The sequence below is a fragment of the Ammodytes marinus genome, assembly GCF_949987685.1.
Source record: "Ammodytes marinus genome assembly, chromosome: 11".
NCBI classification, from domain to species: domain Eukaryota; kingdom Metazoa; phylum Chordata; class Actinopteri; order Uranoscopiformes; family Ammodytidae; genus Ammodytes; species Ammodytes marinus.
In genome coordinates this window covers 12,388,822-12,403,640 of record NC_137215.1, presented here as the reverse complement: position 1 = coordinate 12,403,640, position 14,819 = coordinate 12,388,822, and the positions used below count along the sequence as shown (strand labels likewise).

The window sequence follows — 14,819 nt, the reverse complement described above, 5'->3', positions numbered from 1 at the left end:
AGATCAGTACTGAAAATATTAATCTTCAATATATTTCAGACATTTCAAGTTTCAAAGAATATTCAGTACAGGCTCTGTTTTGATGGTATTTCTTCTGCATAACAAGAAAGAGATCTCCAGAAGCCTTACACTAACCTCCCCCAGGACAGGCATATGGTGGACTCTATTATTATGGTCACTCAAATAAATGTGTGACTAAATTTGTTGGCAGAAACAAGCATTTAAGTTTGTTTTTCCTTATGTAAGTAGAAGTTAAGGTACATTACCATCATTGATGTCCTAATATATTTAAACAACTTTACTGGTTTCTGGATTTCAACTTTAGCCTGAATCACTTGACTGCCGTATGCTACTTCATCACCTTGTGTTTACTGCTGAATTTAAGGCTTAAATTAACGGATGTAGAGCTCCTCATTTAAATAAATGTATCTCTTTATAATTAAATAAATAAATTAGACAGTTGCCCATCACAATTAAGAATAGCCTAGGGTGATGTTTTTCAAATGTTTGTTTTGTTTGACCAACCACCCACACCAGAATTATATTCATTTCACAAAGATTTAAGGAGAGAAAGCAGAATACTGTCACATTTCATAAGGTGGAACCAATGGATGTTGCATTTTTGCTTAATTTAATCATTGAACCAATAAACATTCAGTAATTAACAAGTAATTCCCGCACTGAATAGATATGAAGATGTCCAAGTGTGTATGTGACTGATATACAGCTGCTCACATTGCTCCTGGCCTCCAGACATGGGGCTGGACACCTCCCTTGGTGGCAACAAAGCGTGGTTTGGGTGCCTGAACTGAGTTTGACTTGATGGGGGGCAAAGAGCCAAGGATACTGAGCTCAGGAGCACTCTGGAACTGCTTGGCTCTCTGGAGCCCAGTGGTGTATGAAACTGGAGTGTAAGGTGTTGGGACTGCTGGAGGCAGAGGGTTTGGAAGAGGTGTGGCAGAAAATTGTGGGAGGCTGGGCAGTCCAGCTGGTTGAGAGGGAGGGGGAGCTAGGGTTGGAGCACTGACTGGTGCTGCAGCAAAAAGAGGAGCTGGGGTTGTAGTAAAAGACTGAGGAGGTGGGGAGATCATGCTGGAATGAGACAAGCGCTCTCCGAGGCTAGTGGCTGACCGGGGTGCAAGGACTTTTGGAGTCATAGTTGGAGCTGACATAGGTGTGGGAGTGGAGAATCGTTTGACCTCAAAGACACGGGCTGTTTTGATGGGAATTTGCTTAGGTGAGGTTAATGAGCTGCCCACCATTGCTGGTGTGTAGCCACCTTGCTGCTGCCTCTGGGCTTGGTAAGATGGCATTGCTGATAGATTAGCAGCACTGCCCCCATAGTTGAACATGGCAGAGTTGAGCTGGTAGGGCTCCCTTCGCATGAAATCCAGAGCCTTAATGCCCTCTTTTTGGGAGCCTCCTCTCCCCCTGATGTCTGGCTTCCCTATATCCCTCTGAGGCCCAGAAGGGATAGAGGGAGCCAGGAGTGGGTTGTACCCAATAGGTGGAGGGGCACGGACATTTGGGGAGTATTTCCACTGAGGGGGAAAGGGAGGATTGGTAGAGAAGTCAGTGGGTTGGACTCCACTGTATGAGGCCACTTCCTGCTGGTAAGGGGTCTCAGGTGGGGTGTCAACCACATACATACCCATGCGGCTCTGCCTGCGGGCAAACAGCTGGGCCCCCTTACCCCCTGCTTGAAGAAACTGTGGGGTTTCATGGATGACCCTGGGCTTTGGTGCCACTGGAGGAGGTGCCCTCCCCATGCCAGGCTCACCACTCATGTCCTCTTCTTCACCATCATACATAGTCTCAGGCGGTGGTTGGCCATATTTATGTCGGGAGCACCTATCATCCAGGTTCTGCACCATAGACAATAGGTCAGGGTTGGGGGAGTTCTTTGTGACATCTGGCACAATGAACATAGGTTTGGGTTTGCCTGTACGCCGTCGAGCCTCAAGTAAGATTCCTGTGCGCCCTTTTGGATCAGGAACCGGTGTAGGAGCTACAGCTTCTGGCTGGGAAATCACTGACACTGGAGCTACAGGTACAGTATAAAATTGAGGTGGAGGTGGCTGAGCAAATGCCACTTGAAATGAAGGCACAGGGTCAGCTGGACTAGCAATTTGAGATACTGGTGGAACTGGAGCTGGAGCCATTGCTACATGTGGAGCAAGGGGCATAGAGATTGGGGGCACAGTTGCAAATGGAGCTTGATGGACAGTAGTAGGTGGTGTTGAATGCATTTTCTCTATAGGGGTAGAGATAGCTGGACGGTAAAAGGAAACGGGAGCTTCTGGTGTTGAAGCCAAGGGCACTGAGTATGGTGGGGAGAACACTGATGGTGGTCCAGGGGCTAGCTGTGATGATACCGATGTTGCATTAATGGCTAGTTCTGAGGCAGTCGAGAATGGTGGTTGCATAACAGCTGCTGAGGAAGAACGCGGGGTCATCTTCGTGACAGTTGGTCGGAACGCTACAGGGGCAGTTGCAGATCGAATGCTGATAAAACCAGGAGTGAAAGGACGTGCCGTTCTGTTGAGAACACTACCAACAGGTAGTTCTGGTAATGGCGTTTCAGCTTGTGGTGCAGGTCTGGTCAGAACAGTAACAGAGGCGGTGGCAGGTTTTGGTGCCACAGGTGGAGGTGACATCACCATGCTATCTGTACTAACTGCAGAGAAGCATAGGTCACCATTAGACATTCCATGGGCTGCAACTGGACCTGGAGCTTGAGACAGCTCTTGCTGTATGGCTGTAGGACCAGCTGATATCTGCTGAGGCTGAAGGTTTGGTTGCATCTGGGATTGTATCTCTGGATGCAACTGATACATTTGAGCCTGCTCCTGGATTTGAGACTGTGGTGGAGCCTGAGGTTGTGCTGCCTCTACCTTTTTGGCATGCTCAGCAGCCCTCTTCCTTTGCTGCTCAAACAACTGTGCACCTTTGCCTGCAGTGTCACTCAAGCCTGGGCTCAGAGCGCCATCCGGCCCTTCCCCACAAACTTCACTGCCTGCAGTTGCCCTCTTCTCTAGCATATTCAAGTAGTCACTATCCCAAGTTGGGTCAGGAGCTGCAGAGAAGCCATCCTCATCAAACTCTGACTCGCTGCCGGGGAATACTCCATCTTCCTCTTGTGAATCCTGACAGGTATCCTCATCCACACTACCAAAGCTGGTAAGGGTGTACTTTTTTGAGCGCTGCCGCCTCTTCTTAAACATCAGCACCCCCTTGGAGTGAGGGTTCGGAGCATCAGTCAGTAGGGATGCAATTGTTCGACACTTGCTTCTGGCTTCCTTTACATTCTTGTCTTGTTGAGTATCCCCTCGGTTCAGTTCTGTATATGAAAAAGCCAAAGCTATTAGAAATAATTGCACAGGAGTATAACACAAGTACTTCAGTACATTTAGATAATATGAATGAACAATTTTAACATTTAAATAAATAACTAACTCTGACATGAGCCTCTAAACCTTGTCTGACCGCCGCACATTCAAAAGGCATCTATCTCTTAACTTGCCACAGGAGCACTTCCGGGAAAATTCCTGGCAAGCCTTCAGCTTCTCACATTAGCTGGGGTGAAGGAGAAATTTACACATTATTAGTCTTCTGTACTAGTCTGACATCTAACTTACTAAAAATATTCTCAAGCTAGTGGAAAGTTGCATGTTGTAGGTGACTGGAAGGAGAACTTCAAAGGGTAGCCATTACATATCCTTTAACTTGCTATGGTATTAAGCAGATTATCATAGGCAACCTAATTCTGTTACCGTGATATGCACTGGCACTTGAAGGCAGTTCTTAATTTGTTAAGGACAGGGTTCTTAAATAGGACTTTATAATTTTAAACACGCCCTCAGTGATGGCAAGGGGGATTTATCACAATAACGTTCTTAAAACAGCCCGTTGATTTCAAATAGACCAGCCAGTCCTTTTCCTGAGCTTATTATGGGTGATGGACAGGATAACAATGTAACACGATGTAGGCACTGAAAAAATAAGCATCCTTATGTGATATTTTACACAAACAAACAATCTTAAACTGAAAGAACACGTGACTGTTTCATGTTAAAAAACATTCTGTGACATACCATTGGATCTTCCAATTTAACCAAACCATATCTTTATGTCTATTTGCATGTGCACACACATTTGGCATTGTGTTGAAAGCTAACATATGTCATATTGACTGTTTAAAACATATCATGCTTGACTTCATTTTAAAGTTGATCAAACAGCAATATAGCAGAAATAGCAGAACAATAAGATAAGCAATTAGAGCTAGATAAGAGAGAGAGAGATAGGTGCAAATTAAATGAAAGTTTCTCTGCTTCGCTACTTGATACCTAAAGGCAGCTGTAGATGCTTTGCAGTGCTCCAGGATTGAACACTAGGGGTTTTACTCAAATAACTTAAGGTAAATGTAGTACACTGTACCAGACATGATCTTTTTTAGCAGTAGCAGACCTAGCTGAGGTTACGCCCACTCAAACTGAAAAACCTTATTGAAAATGTATGGAGGTTGGGTTATGGTGATAGACAGATTGTATAACGGTGCAAATTCTGCCAAGAACATTTTGTTCTGTGTATGGGAACAGATGATATCAGTTTATCAGCACTTCAATGCAATGTTTCTGGCCTGCAAAGCATATGATGAATGAATATAATAAAAAATAATAGCATACATATGGTAAAGAACAATATCAATACGAGCATCCTTGAATAAAAAATAAGAATAAAATTAGGAATCTGTATCTGCTACAAAACGTATTGCAAGTTAAATTAGCACATTTAATATATTGTTCTGTTTGTGAAAAAGTTGGTGAACCATTAAGTAGCCTTTATCAGGAATGTGTACATAACTGTGGAGAAGCACATAACTGTAAAGCACAGGTCCCTGTCATTGCTTTTCCTCAGCTGCACTTACTGGCTTGCTTGGCCTTTTCCATGTAGGTTGTGGAAAGCTCCTCGTCGATGGGTTTATTCAAAGGACCCACCATGGGCACAAGCTGGCTGCGGGAGCCTAGCATCATTGCCTCCTTTGCCCTCTCCGGGGATACCAGTGGGACGTTGGCTATCTCAAGAAAGCCACTATCCTCCTCTTGCACTCCATCTCGTGGACCCTGGTCATCTGCTGATGAGATGATGGAGGAGGTCTCAGTGGATGTCTGTGAGGACCACATCCCTGGACCATGAGGCTGGTAAATCACTTCCCTCCGTGCCACCCCTGGTAGTCCCCCTCCTCCATTTCCATCTCCCCCACGTCCATCCAACAAACTGGGGTAAACATGTGCATCTGGAGCACTGTCATAGCCACTCATCTCTGATGTCTCCCCACCCTCAGGGGAGGCTCGTCCTGTTGGTTTCCCCGGGGTGGGGTTGTTGGGGCTACGACGTTTCTGTCGGCGCTGCCTCTCGTAGCCTGCCACATCTGCATCACTGTCAGTCTCACCGTAGTAAGCCTCACTACCAGGTGGAGATGTCAAGCCACTGGTTAGGGAGGAGCTGCTACGGTGGACAGCACGGATGGGTGCATGGTGGGGATTGGTGGGTGACATGGCCCGCAGAGCAGCACGGTACTCTTTGTCTATACGGGGAGATGGGGCACGGGTCACGAGCACCACCGACTGAAAACCAACAGGCACCCTGCAAAAAATATATTGATAAAGCTGAATGAAGGCCCTCTGTGATGATATTATGATATTATATCTAATTTCTTTAAACCTGAAATCCTTTTGTCCTTAGAGTAAGTAGCATCTTAGCACAAACTGCAGTCAATTTCTTTTTTTATTATATCTAAGGAATGTAACTAATCAAACTGATGCATAAAGTAAATGGTGCAAATTTTGTGTCCAACACTATTGTTATTTTGTTCCTCTGACCTTCTGACCCGGATGTGTAATACCCCAGGTGTACTGTCAATGAGGCCCATGGCCTGAGCATGGGATAGCTCTCCACATGGCTGTTCGTTGATGGACACCAGCTCATCAGCCTCCTGCAGCCCAGCCTTACATGCTTTGCTGCGTTTACGCACCTGAAAGCAAAGGAAGGCAAAGTTCAAACACTAACATAAACGGCAAAGAGTAACACAAGTTGAGTTGTGATGGGTTATACAAATAAAATGTATGAAGTAAATCTGTTTTGAAGTCTTTTAGGGCATTGACAGCTTTTAAGTCCTTCAGGAGACAACCAATCTAATTTGTCTCTAGAGCAAATCTCAAGCTAAGTCTAAAGGCATTGAGGGAAATAGCAAGTCCTAGTATTTCAAGTCTTTCACAGTAAAAAGGTATATTTACATTTTCCTGTGAATGGTTTGTTAGCTATATTTTTCATACTGCCAAGACCAAATCCAGGTAATGCACAAGCCTAGAAATTAATGATTAATGCAAGGCTTGCCTGATGCCGACTGGTTTGGATCCTATTGTGTTCAGGATTCTGTCTTATTGAATATGAATTGTAACTTTAGGGCAAGTCCCAAGTCTACAGCTTTGGTTTGGAAATCTGTGATATACAGTAGATACTTAAAAAGGACATTGAGACAACTGGTACAAAAACATAATCATTTTTTCTATACTTGCTATTTCATTACTTCCCTTAGAATTGGATTGGGCACAGTTGGGAAAAAAACTGACAGCGGTATGTTTTGTCCTGATTTGTGATTGTGACAGACACAGACCAGATTTTGTCCTGACAGCTCGATCTTGCTGCAGACATATGCCACATATTGCAGCTCGAGTGGGGCACTCAAATACACTCTAACAGGGAAATGCCAGCCAGCAGCCATCTTCATTTGGTTCTTTGCTATTTGTGCCCAAGGTCTGTCAGGAGCATGGTGTCATGCTCACCCTAAATTGCTTCATGTCCATGTCAACATGTCCCATAAAGATGATGTCTGCAGTGTTGTTTCCAATCTGTGAGGACATCGCCATTTGGTAAATTATATTGTTGGTTGGATATCCAAGATAGTGAAATGTTGCTTTAGTTGACCTAATTAGTTTTCTTTCCAGCTATTCTGGTTTGCATGTAATTAAATCCCAAATCCCCATTTAGCTAAGCCTTTCAAAGTGTCCTGTGCCTGCTTGTGGTACAGGATGTCAGTTATTCATTCAGTCAGTCACCTTGTGGTTGCAAGTCATAACAGCTTTAACACCCACATGCTCTCTCTAGCACACACACACACACACACACTCAAACCACATGGACTGATACAAAAATACACTTAAACTCATATAAATAAACACACGAAACCTGTGCACTGACACATCGTCTCTTTCAGCGAAGCACCAAACTACTCCACCTGTTAGGGACGGTACAGTGTGAGTCCTCACAAGATTACACCTTCCTGCTCTCAGGGGTGAAGGAGCATGCTGTTTTGGATAGTTGGACAGAAACAGCTGTCGTCCACTGTCATAAAGGTGATTTGGTGTCCTGTGACTCTGTGTTCTTACTACCACATTCTGCATAAGTCAATTACATGTAGGACTAACACTTTAAGGAGCAAACGTTCTTAAGAATATTTAAATACTGTCTGTAAGAATGTTTGCCTCATGATTATGGCGTGTGTTATAGAGCTAATCGAGAGGTGCATTTTAATGTATTCAATAAACAAATTAAAGTTTGCCTCTAAACACGCCTTATTTTCCAGAAAAGGGGATTTTATTTGTGAATTTTTTTTTGTGTGTAATGTCTGTAAATGGAAACATTTATTTATATAGCTGTACCACACCTCATGCTGTGCGTGACCAGGACCAAAATGGAGCACAACAGAGGTAACAATTAGCTTTGTACTCAAATCTGTAAAAAATAGTTCTACATTTCTTCTTTATGCCGGAAAATACTGAGGTGCACATACAAAAATAGTGTATGAGGTACATTTTTGAGTACTGAGCTGAAACACACACCTTGGCTGACCCATGTGATATGCCTTCTCAACCCAAAATAGCCACATAGAAAAGTAGTTTCTGCCCAGTCAACCATTTTTAAAATATGTGTTTGTGTAATGTGTGTACATGTTTGCATGATGTTGTGTGTGTTCTGATGAATACTGAAATCTTAACTTAAGAAATAAAATGATGATATAAACTGCTGCAAAATGTGGTGATGAAATTGTTGTGAAGAATCTTTTCTAGGGAAGTAATATGAGCTGAGAGGTAAGGTTGTAAGGTTAAATATTTTCTCAACATAATTAATAATTTACTTACGTGAACATATTTATACCAAAAGACAAAATATAAAAGTAGTCTGTAGTTCTCAAAAGCTGCATATTTTTAATTTAAATCACAGGCACCAATGGGGCTTAGGTTTGGCCCCGAACCACGGTGATTTCAAGAACTGAACTTATTCTTGATCTTCATGACTTTTATCGCTCACCTACGTGGTTTCCAAATACTTGTCAAGTAACCTGCCAGCTTAAACATGACCAAGCATGGCTGGAGTGATTTGAGTTTCTTACCGATATTATAGCGTACTGGAAATATGCTAGGTCAATAGCACAAATCAGTTCATGGTCATGGGTGTGTGAGCTGAGGCTGATAAGCTCCTTCCAATAAAGACAAAAAAAAGTGTATAAAATAATAGTTTAAAAGTATCAGTAAATCTTTGCTACAATGAGGATTTTCCATTGCTAAACGCACCACTTGAGAACAGTGTCAGTAGGTAGCACAAAGTCAAAGGTATGTGTCAAAAACAAACCAATGAGGACAAAATCTGATTTTCTAGTCAGTAGCCTACAGCTACTAGAACTTTAAGCTGCATGCACTTTAATAAGAGAAGCAGCATTTAGCGGAACATATGTGGAAAGGTTGCACTACATTCCCAGCTGAACTTAAGTATAAAGTTCTCCCAATCAATCATCAGTGTGTTTTTGCATGAAGACCGTTTTCAAAAGAGATGATGACTCATAGTGAGGCCCCAAACCAAGTTGCACAGCAGCCAATATTCCATTTCAACTCTGTTCACAGCTCCTTAAATCTCTACCTAATATATCTCGGCTGATGTTTCACTTCTGTTGAATCTAACACTGTATTATATACTTTTCCCCCAGGAAACCATCCATTGTCCAGCCTGCTGAATGACCAGCCTTACCTTGGCCACCTGGAGTGGCTTCTGATGTTCCACACCTCCCTGGAGACGAAAGCCCCATGGTGCTCCACCGGACAATGTAATTATCACTTCCTCTGCAACCATTGTTTTTCTTTCTCTGTCTACTTTTGCTTTTCAGGTTTTTCCTAACAATTTTCCGCTCCTCTTTGTTTTTTTATATTTTGTCTTGGGGGCCCTCAGTGTATTTGCCCCATGGTCGGCATTCAGGGCCCCCTTGTAGAGCTCTGACCTGCTCTTTGCCTGCCACACTGTCCGAGCGCTGACTTCTCTCTGAGTCAAGCTCCAAGGCCGACGCTCACACCTGAACGCACACATACACACACACACACACACACACACACACAATTTTGTTTGCCCACCCACACCCAGAGTGGGCCAACCATCATAGGGAGGCCAAGGGAGAGGGAGAATGAGAGAGAAATCTGATGGGAGGGGGTCTGCCTCTGCTTACATTGAGGAATGCCTGCCCCAATTGAGCAAGGGGAGGGTCCAACGCAACACTTGTCCTGTCACTCAGACCTTTGTCAGTGGGTTGCTGATAGCCCCTCCAAAAATAGGACACCACCACCACCTCTGCTACTTTGCCTGCTTGTCTGCAGACCATTTAAAAGTTTAACGTTCAGAACGTCCAAATGGTACTCTTTCATCTCTGGCTTTACCCCGTTGAAGTCATCTGTAACCTTTAGTAGGGTTACAGACAGACTTTCGAATTTCAGGGCTGGGACTTGGCATGATAGGACATTCCACTCTTGATATGTTGCATTCAAATATTCTATTTACACCAAGGGGTGCTGATAAAAAATTACGATGCAGACAAAGAGTGTTTGACGTTGTTGCTCGTTAGTCTTTAACGGCTGAGGATATACCTTTCCTGCCAGCTCCTCTGGATGTAGAGACATTCTAGGCTGTCATCATGGAGCGATTAGGATGAATACTTATATGAAAGGCCTGCATTACTACATTGAAATATGTCCTGAGTCACTGTTGACTGAATGAAAAATACTTTGAAACACAGAATCTGCTACAAAACATATTGCAAGTTAAATTAACACATTTAATATATTGTTCTGTTTGTGAAAAAGTTGGTGAACCATTAAGTAGCCTTTATCAGGAATGTGTACATAACTGTGGAGACCTATGCTTGCTTATGTAAAACTGATATAGAAGTGACATTTTTTTCTTGTGAATTGGTTTCTTGTGATGTAGCCCTGGTGGTGCTAAATGCTAACATCAGCATGCTCAGACTTATAGTGGCAATGCTAACATGCTGATTTTAAGCAGGTGTCATGTTTACCATGTTCATCATCTTAGTTTAGGCTGTTTGAGCATTTGATAATTAGCACCAAACACAAAGAACATGATGAGAAATAATTTTGCTAGTATTTGGTCAGAAAACAGCGTATTGGACAATTTAAAATATTTTTTTATCTGAACATGTCACTGCATTAAAAAAGTTTGGTCTCCAGGATTTATCCTCTTGGGCACAATTGATGTCTTTATAAAATTGATCCATTCACCAGATGATGATATATTTAAGTCTGGACCAAACTGCTTGACAGACAAATGGACAGGTAGAGATCGTCATCCCAAGAGCTACGCTGCTGCCATGTCTAAAAAAACACATGTAGATTTATTGTTACATTATTATTCAGTCAGGTTTAAACTGTTGCAATAAATATGCATTGCCAGTTTCATAGGTTTTGATTTTTAATCAACGTTGAAGACATTTTTATTTGCACATTTAAACCCACAATTTGTCAAGGTTTCCTGGAATGTTCCCCTTCTTAAATGAGTTAATTATGATACTGGAACTTAGTCTAGTTGTACCCATTTTAATAACTCACTGCACAGCGTGAAAGCATGGCTTGGACTGAAGGATTTCTTCTTAGGTTTTCGGCACGAAATCCATCCATTTAAAACACCAATAGAGTGAAGGACTGAGTTACCACTGACTGATTATGTATAAGAATATAGTCCTAGTCGAAGGGGGCGCCCTTAGCTCAGTTGGTAGGGCGTCCCCCCCATGGGCCTCGGCCAGCAGCGGACCCGGGTTCGATTCCAGCCAGCGGTCGTTCTCTGCATGTCACTCCCCTCTCTGTCCCATTTCAACTTTGTCTCTACACTATCAATAAAGCATAAAAATGCCCAAAAAATCTCTTAAAAAAATAATAATATAGTCCTAGTCAGATACAGTTATTTGGTGAAGACAAATTTGAGTTCCATGCAGGACACTGAAAAGTTTAATCTTAACTTAAAGGTCATCTGAGAAACTGGCCATATAAATATAAATATAGTTTTACATTTGATTTATTAAACCCATAATCAGTGTGACATTGTTTCAAGCTTACTTCTAAAGGTGGAGTCAGCAATTCTGGAGAACACTTGATGCCCGATCACTTTTTGTCAAAATCAGCGAATATCTCTTCATGATCCACTACCTGTCCGTACTGTGTGTCCTATGAAATATAATATGGTGTTAATACACTTAGGCTCTTCAAACTGGCATGTAAACAAAGTGAATGTAAACAAAGGGGGCCCACCACAGCAAGCAACATGCCAGTTTACAGAGCCTAGGCTGTGTATTGACACTGGATTTTAGTGAAGTAGTGGACAGTGACGGAGATATTCACGGATTTTGACAAAGTGATTTTGACAACAAGCAGTCTCCTGAATCGCTGATCTCACCTTTAAAGCACTGAAAAAAATATATCAAACAGCTATCAGACCAACACAAAACAAAACTCCCCAGGACACAGAGTCTTAATGGACATAGACTGGCTTTAACTATGTTTTCCTTTGGGGCATTGACAGGCTTTTAAACCTGATGATAGAAGCTGGATGATCCCCTTGCTAGAAAAGCAATGCTGCCATCATCAATGCTGCTTGGGGTTACCAATGATAGCTGCTCCCTTTGGCAGCCTGTCTGTGCAGCTGTCTCCAGACTTCAGGACAGGAACCAGTATCTGTCCTGGGTCAGACACTGGGTCAAAAAATGCCACCCTCTCTTCCTGAAGACTGATTCAGATCTAACAGAACAACACAATTTAAACAAGCGATCACACACATGGATCAATGTTATTAGGTCTATATCAGATCCGCAATTTAGACACTGTATTTACACATTTACACAAGTATTAGACAGATATCTGAACAAACGTTTAGTTGTAGATCAGTTGTGCCAACCACTCCCCCTAGTGGTTAAAAGTTGTACTTTTGTTTTACTTTTTAGAATTCCTGATAATTTTCACTAGTATTTAAGTGGTCATTGTTGTGTCTTTATGAGTAGTAAATAGCCTTACGTAAGATTTGTCAGATTTTAATCAAGCTTCTTGTGTTTTGTGTTGGAAGTTTAATTTTACACATTAGGATAATTAATTGAAAAATGGAAAATGAATAGTGGCATTACCCAATATTTTTTCGATATGAAGAAACTGGTCAGCACCAGTGTTTGAGCCAGTAGTGGAATGTAATGTTAAGTAAAATTCCTCAAGTACTGTAGCCTACGAAAGTGCAATTTTGTGGTGCTTACTTGAGTGTTTAGATTTTATTCTACTAATTATACTGACATTTTAGAGGCAAATATTTAACAATTTTCTCAACTAATTTAATAGCTTTTTTGCAAATTAATGATACAAAATTTAAATCGACTAATAAATTATGATTTAATATTGAAGGTGAAGCAGTATATAAAGTAATTTAAAGTACCCCGAACCTACTGAGCAATAATAAATTACTTATTATAATACGATAAAAATGCAGAGAGAATACTTTTACTTTTGGTACTTTAGGTATATTTTTATGATAAAACTTTTGTATTTTCATTAAATAAGTTAATATTTGATGTAGATCTTTCACTTGTTACGGAGTACTTTGATTATATGGAATGTTTCCCTGTTAAATTACATGAAGACACTGTATTGTGTTTTCAGTAGGCAGGCCTGCAAAAAGTCAGGGCGATGTCTCCTAAATCACTCTACAGACGTTGGCTGACCTTCAAGAAAAGTAAAAAGGTCAAAATCTGTATGTAAAGAAAATCTTTTTTTTTTTCTCATTCAATATGCCATGTATTGGGCTGTGACAAATTAATTAGCGTCTAAGAGTTAATCATACGACTTTGGTATGGCTGATTATTGTTTTTACTCAGGAAATAGAAGAAGATGAGTTTTGTTTTGTCTCCTGTGGAAATGGGAGAACTGTCGGTCTGCCTATCTCTCCTTTCAAGGATTATTCTTTCCCTGTTTCATGGTGTGTCTTAAATGTTTTCTCCTTTTCAACTAGGTGTGAAGTGACTTAGATATATATCTGTTCTCTCTTTTTTTCCATTTAATGACTTGCCCAACTTACATATCCAAAAATGCTTTGAAAGATAGATTTGTTGAGTAGCAGCAGGCAGTGGCCTTTAATGGGGGGCATCTGTGCCAGCATGGCAGACCCTGCCAACCAGCCACTGCCAGCCCTGACCCAGCTTGAGTGAGGTGAAAATGAGACCACCAAACTAATGATGTAAGTAGAGCATTTAGCAAAGGCATCAGTTAATATGGAAACTGAAAGTAGATACATAAAGTGTATTTTATATGCTGGGAAGTGCATTTAATATGACTCCATATATAAAAAAATATTTGCAGAAGCAAATTTCCACATTGTAGTTTAGAGAACATATTGTACACCATCATACCGTACCCTTACCGAAACCCATACATGACCCTGGAGAGTCTCACATTTCTAAAATGTCAGGTCAAAATGGGTTAGTTTTCCCCTTTGAAGCAGGTATAATTCTGACAGTTATAACCACCTAAATATTAGGGCTCTGGGCAGGGGTGGATTACTGCACAGGCACACCGGGCACAGGCCCAGGGGCCCAAGGGCTCAGGGGGGCCCTTAGCCAGAGATACTGATAGTAATTGTTCATGTTGCATAGTCAAAGAGCTCAGTCACTGATGTCAATAACAGGGTCCAAAAAGGAATAGCCTAAATATAAGGATACTCATTGGGCCGCTCAACTAGTAGGGGAGAAATACAAAAGCAAGTTAAAAACAACAGCATTAGTAGCTCTGTCTAAGGGGCTCCATGAGGGGCCTTGAAGGCCCCTCACACATACAGAAATAAGCTTTCTATGTGTGAATTTTAAATGGTTCATAAAAAGTAGCTATCCACCCTTTATCTGTTGAAATGGGCCCCTCCATCATAGAACATGGATCTACAGACCAATCTACTGTAGGCTACTGTTTTTACAGTTGCAGAGTAAAGAGTGCTGCCTGTTTAAGAAAAATCTGAAAAATAATGTTCCTTCTGCATCTCAGGATCTGATATAGCCTCTAAAATGTCCTCTCAAAGTGCACCAGATTAATGCAATTTACTTTAAAAAGGTAAAAAAAAAAAATCCGGGGGGGGCATGCCCCCAGACCCCCCAGCAAGGTACAGGGTCCCTTCAACAGTATCCCAAAATCCTGTGGGAAACACTGACTTCCTTAATATGTTTAAGTTGTATGTATCTGTGTGGAAAAGTCAGTGTACCTGACTGGATAGGGACGAGTGGGGGGCCCTTTAAGAGTTTGTGCCCAGGGTGCCATAATCTCATAATCCGTCTATGGCTCTGGGCAATTAGGCCAATCCCACATTTATGAAGTTTATCATTAGTGTCTTTATCTTGCATCTTGGGTGTCATTTGTAGCTCTTTTGTACATTTTGAATTGAACAAGCATTTACTTCCTTTA

General features: G+C 41.8%; 1 protein-coding gene across 1 annotated transcript; it reads right to left on the bottom strand.

The window, feature by feature from the left end:
- Positions 1–213: 213 nt before the first annotated feature.
- Positions 214–9,232, bottom strand: synpo2la (synaptopodin 2-like a). Its single transcript, XM_080037085.1, has 4 exons — positions 9,088–9,232; positions 5,886–6,037; positions 4,931–5,649; positions 214–3,340 (listed from the first exon to the last, which is right to left on the bottom strand). Exons 1-4 carry the CDS (start codon positions 9,187–9,189, stop codon positions 732–734), a joined length of 3,582 nt encoding a protein of 1,193 aa, XP_079893211.1. The 5' UTR covers positions 9,190–9,232; the 3' UTR covers positions 214–731.
- Positions 9,233–14,819: the final 5,587 nt, after the last annotated feature.

Excerpts from the sequence above, each read along its gene's own strand:
- synpo2la (XM_080037085.1), bottom strand. The coding sequence starts at position 9,189 with ATGGTTGCAGAGGAAGTGATAATTACATTGTCCGGTGGAGCACCATGG. Across the intron at positions 5,650-5,885 it reads TTACACATCCGGGTCAGAAG|GGTGCCTGTTGGTTTTCAGT; the intron begins GTCAGAGGAACA and ends TATTTTTTGCAG. Across the intron at positions 3,341-4,930 it reads GGAAAAGGCCAAGCAAGCCA|AACTGAACCGAGGGGATACT; the intron begins GTAAGTGCAGCT and ends TTTCATATACAG.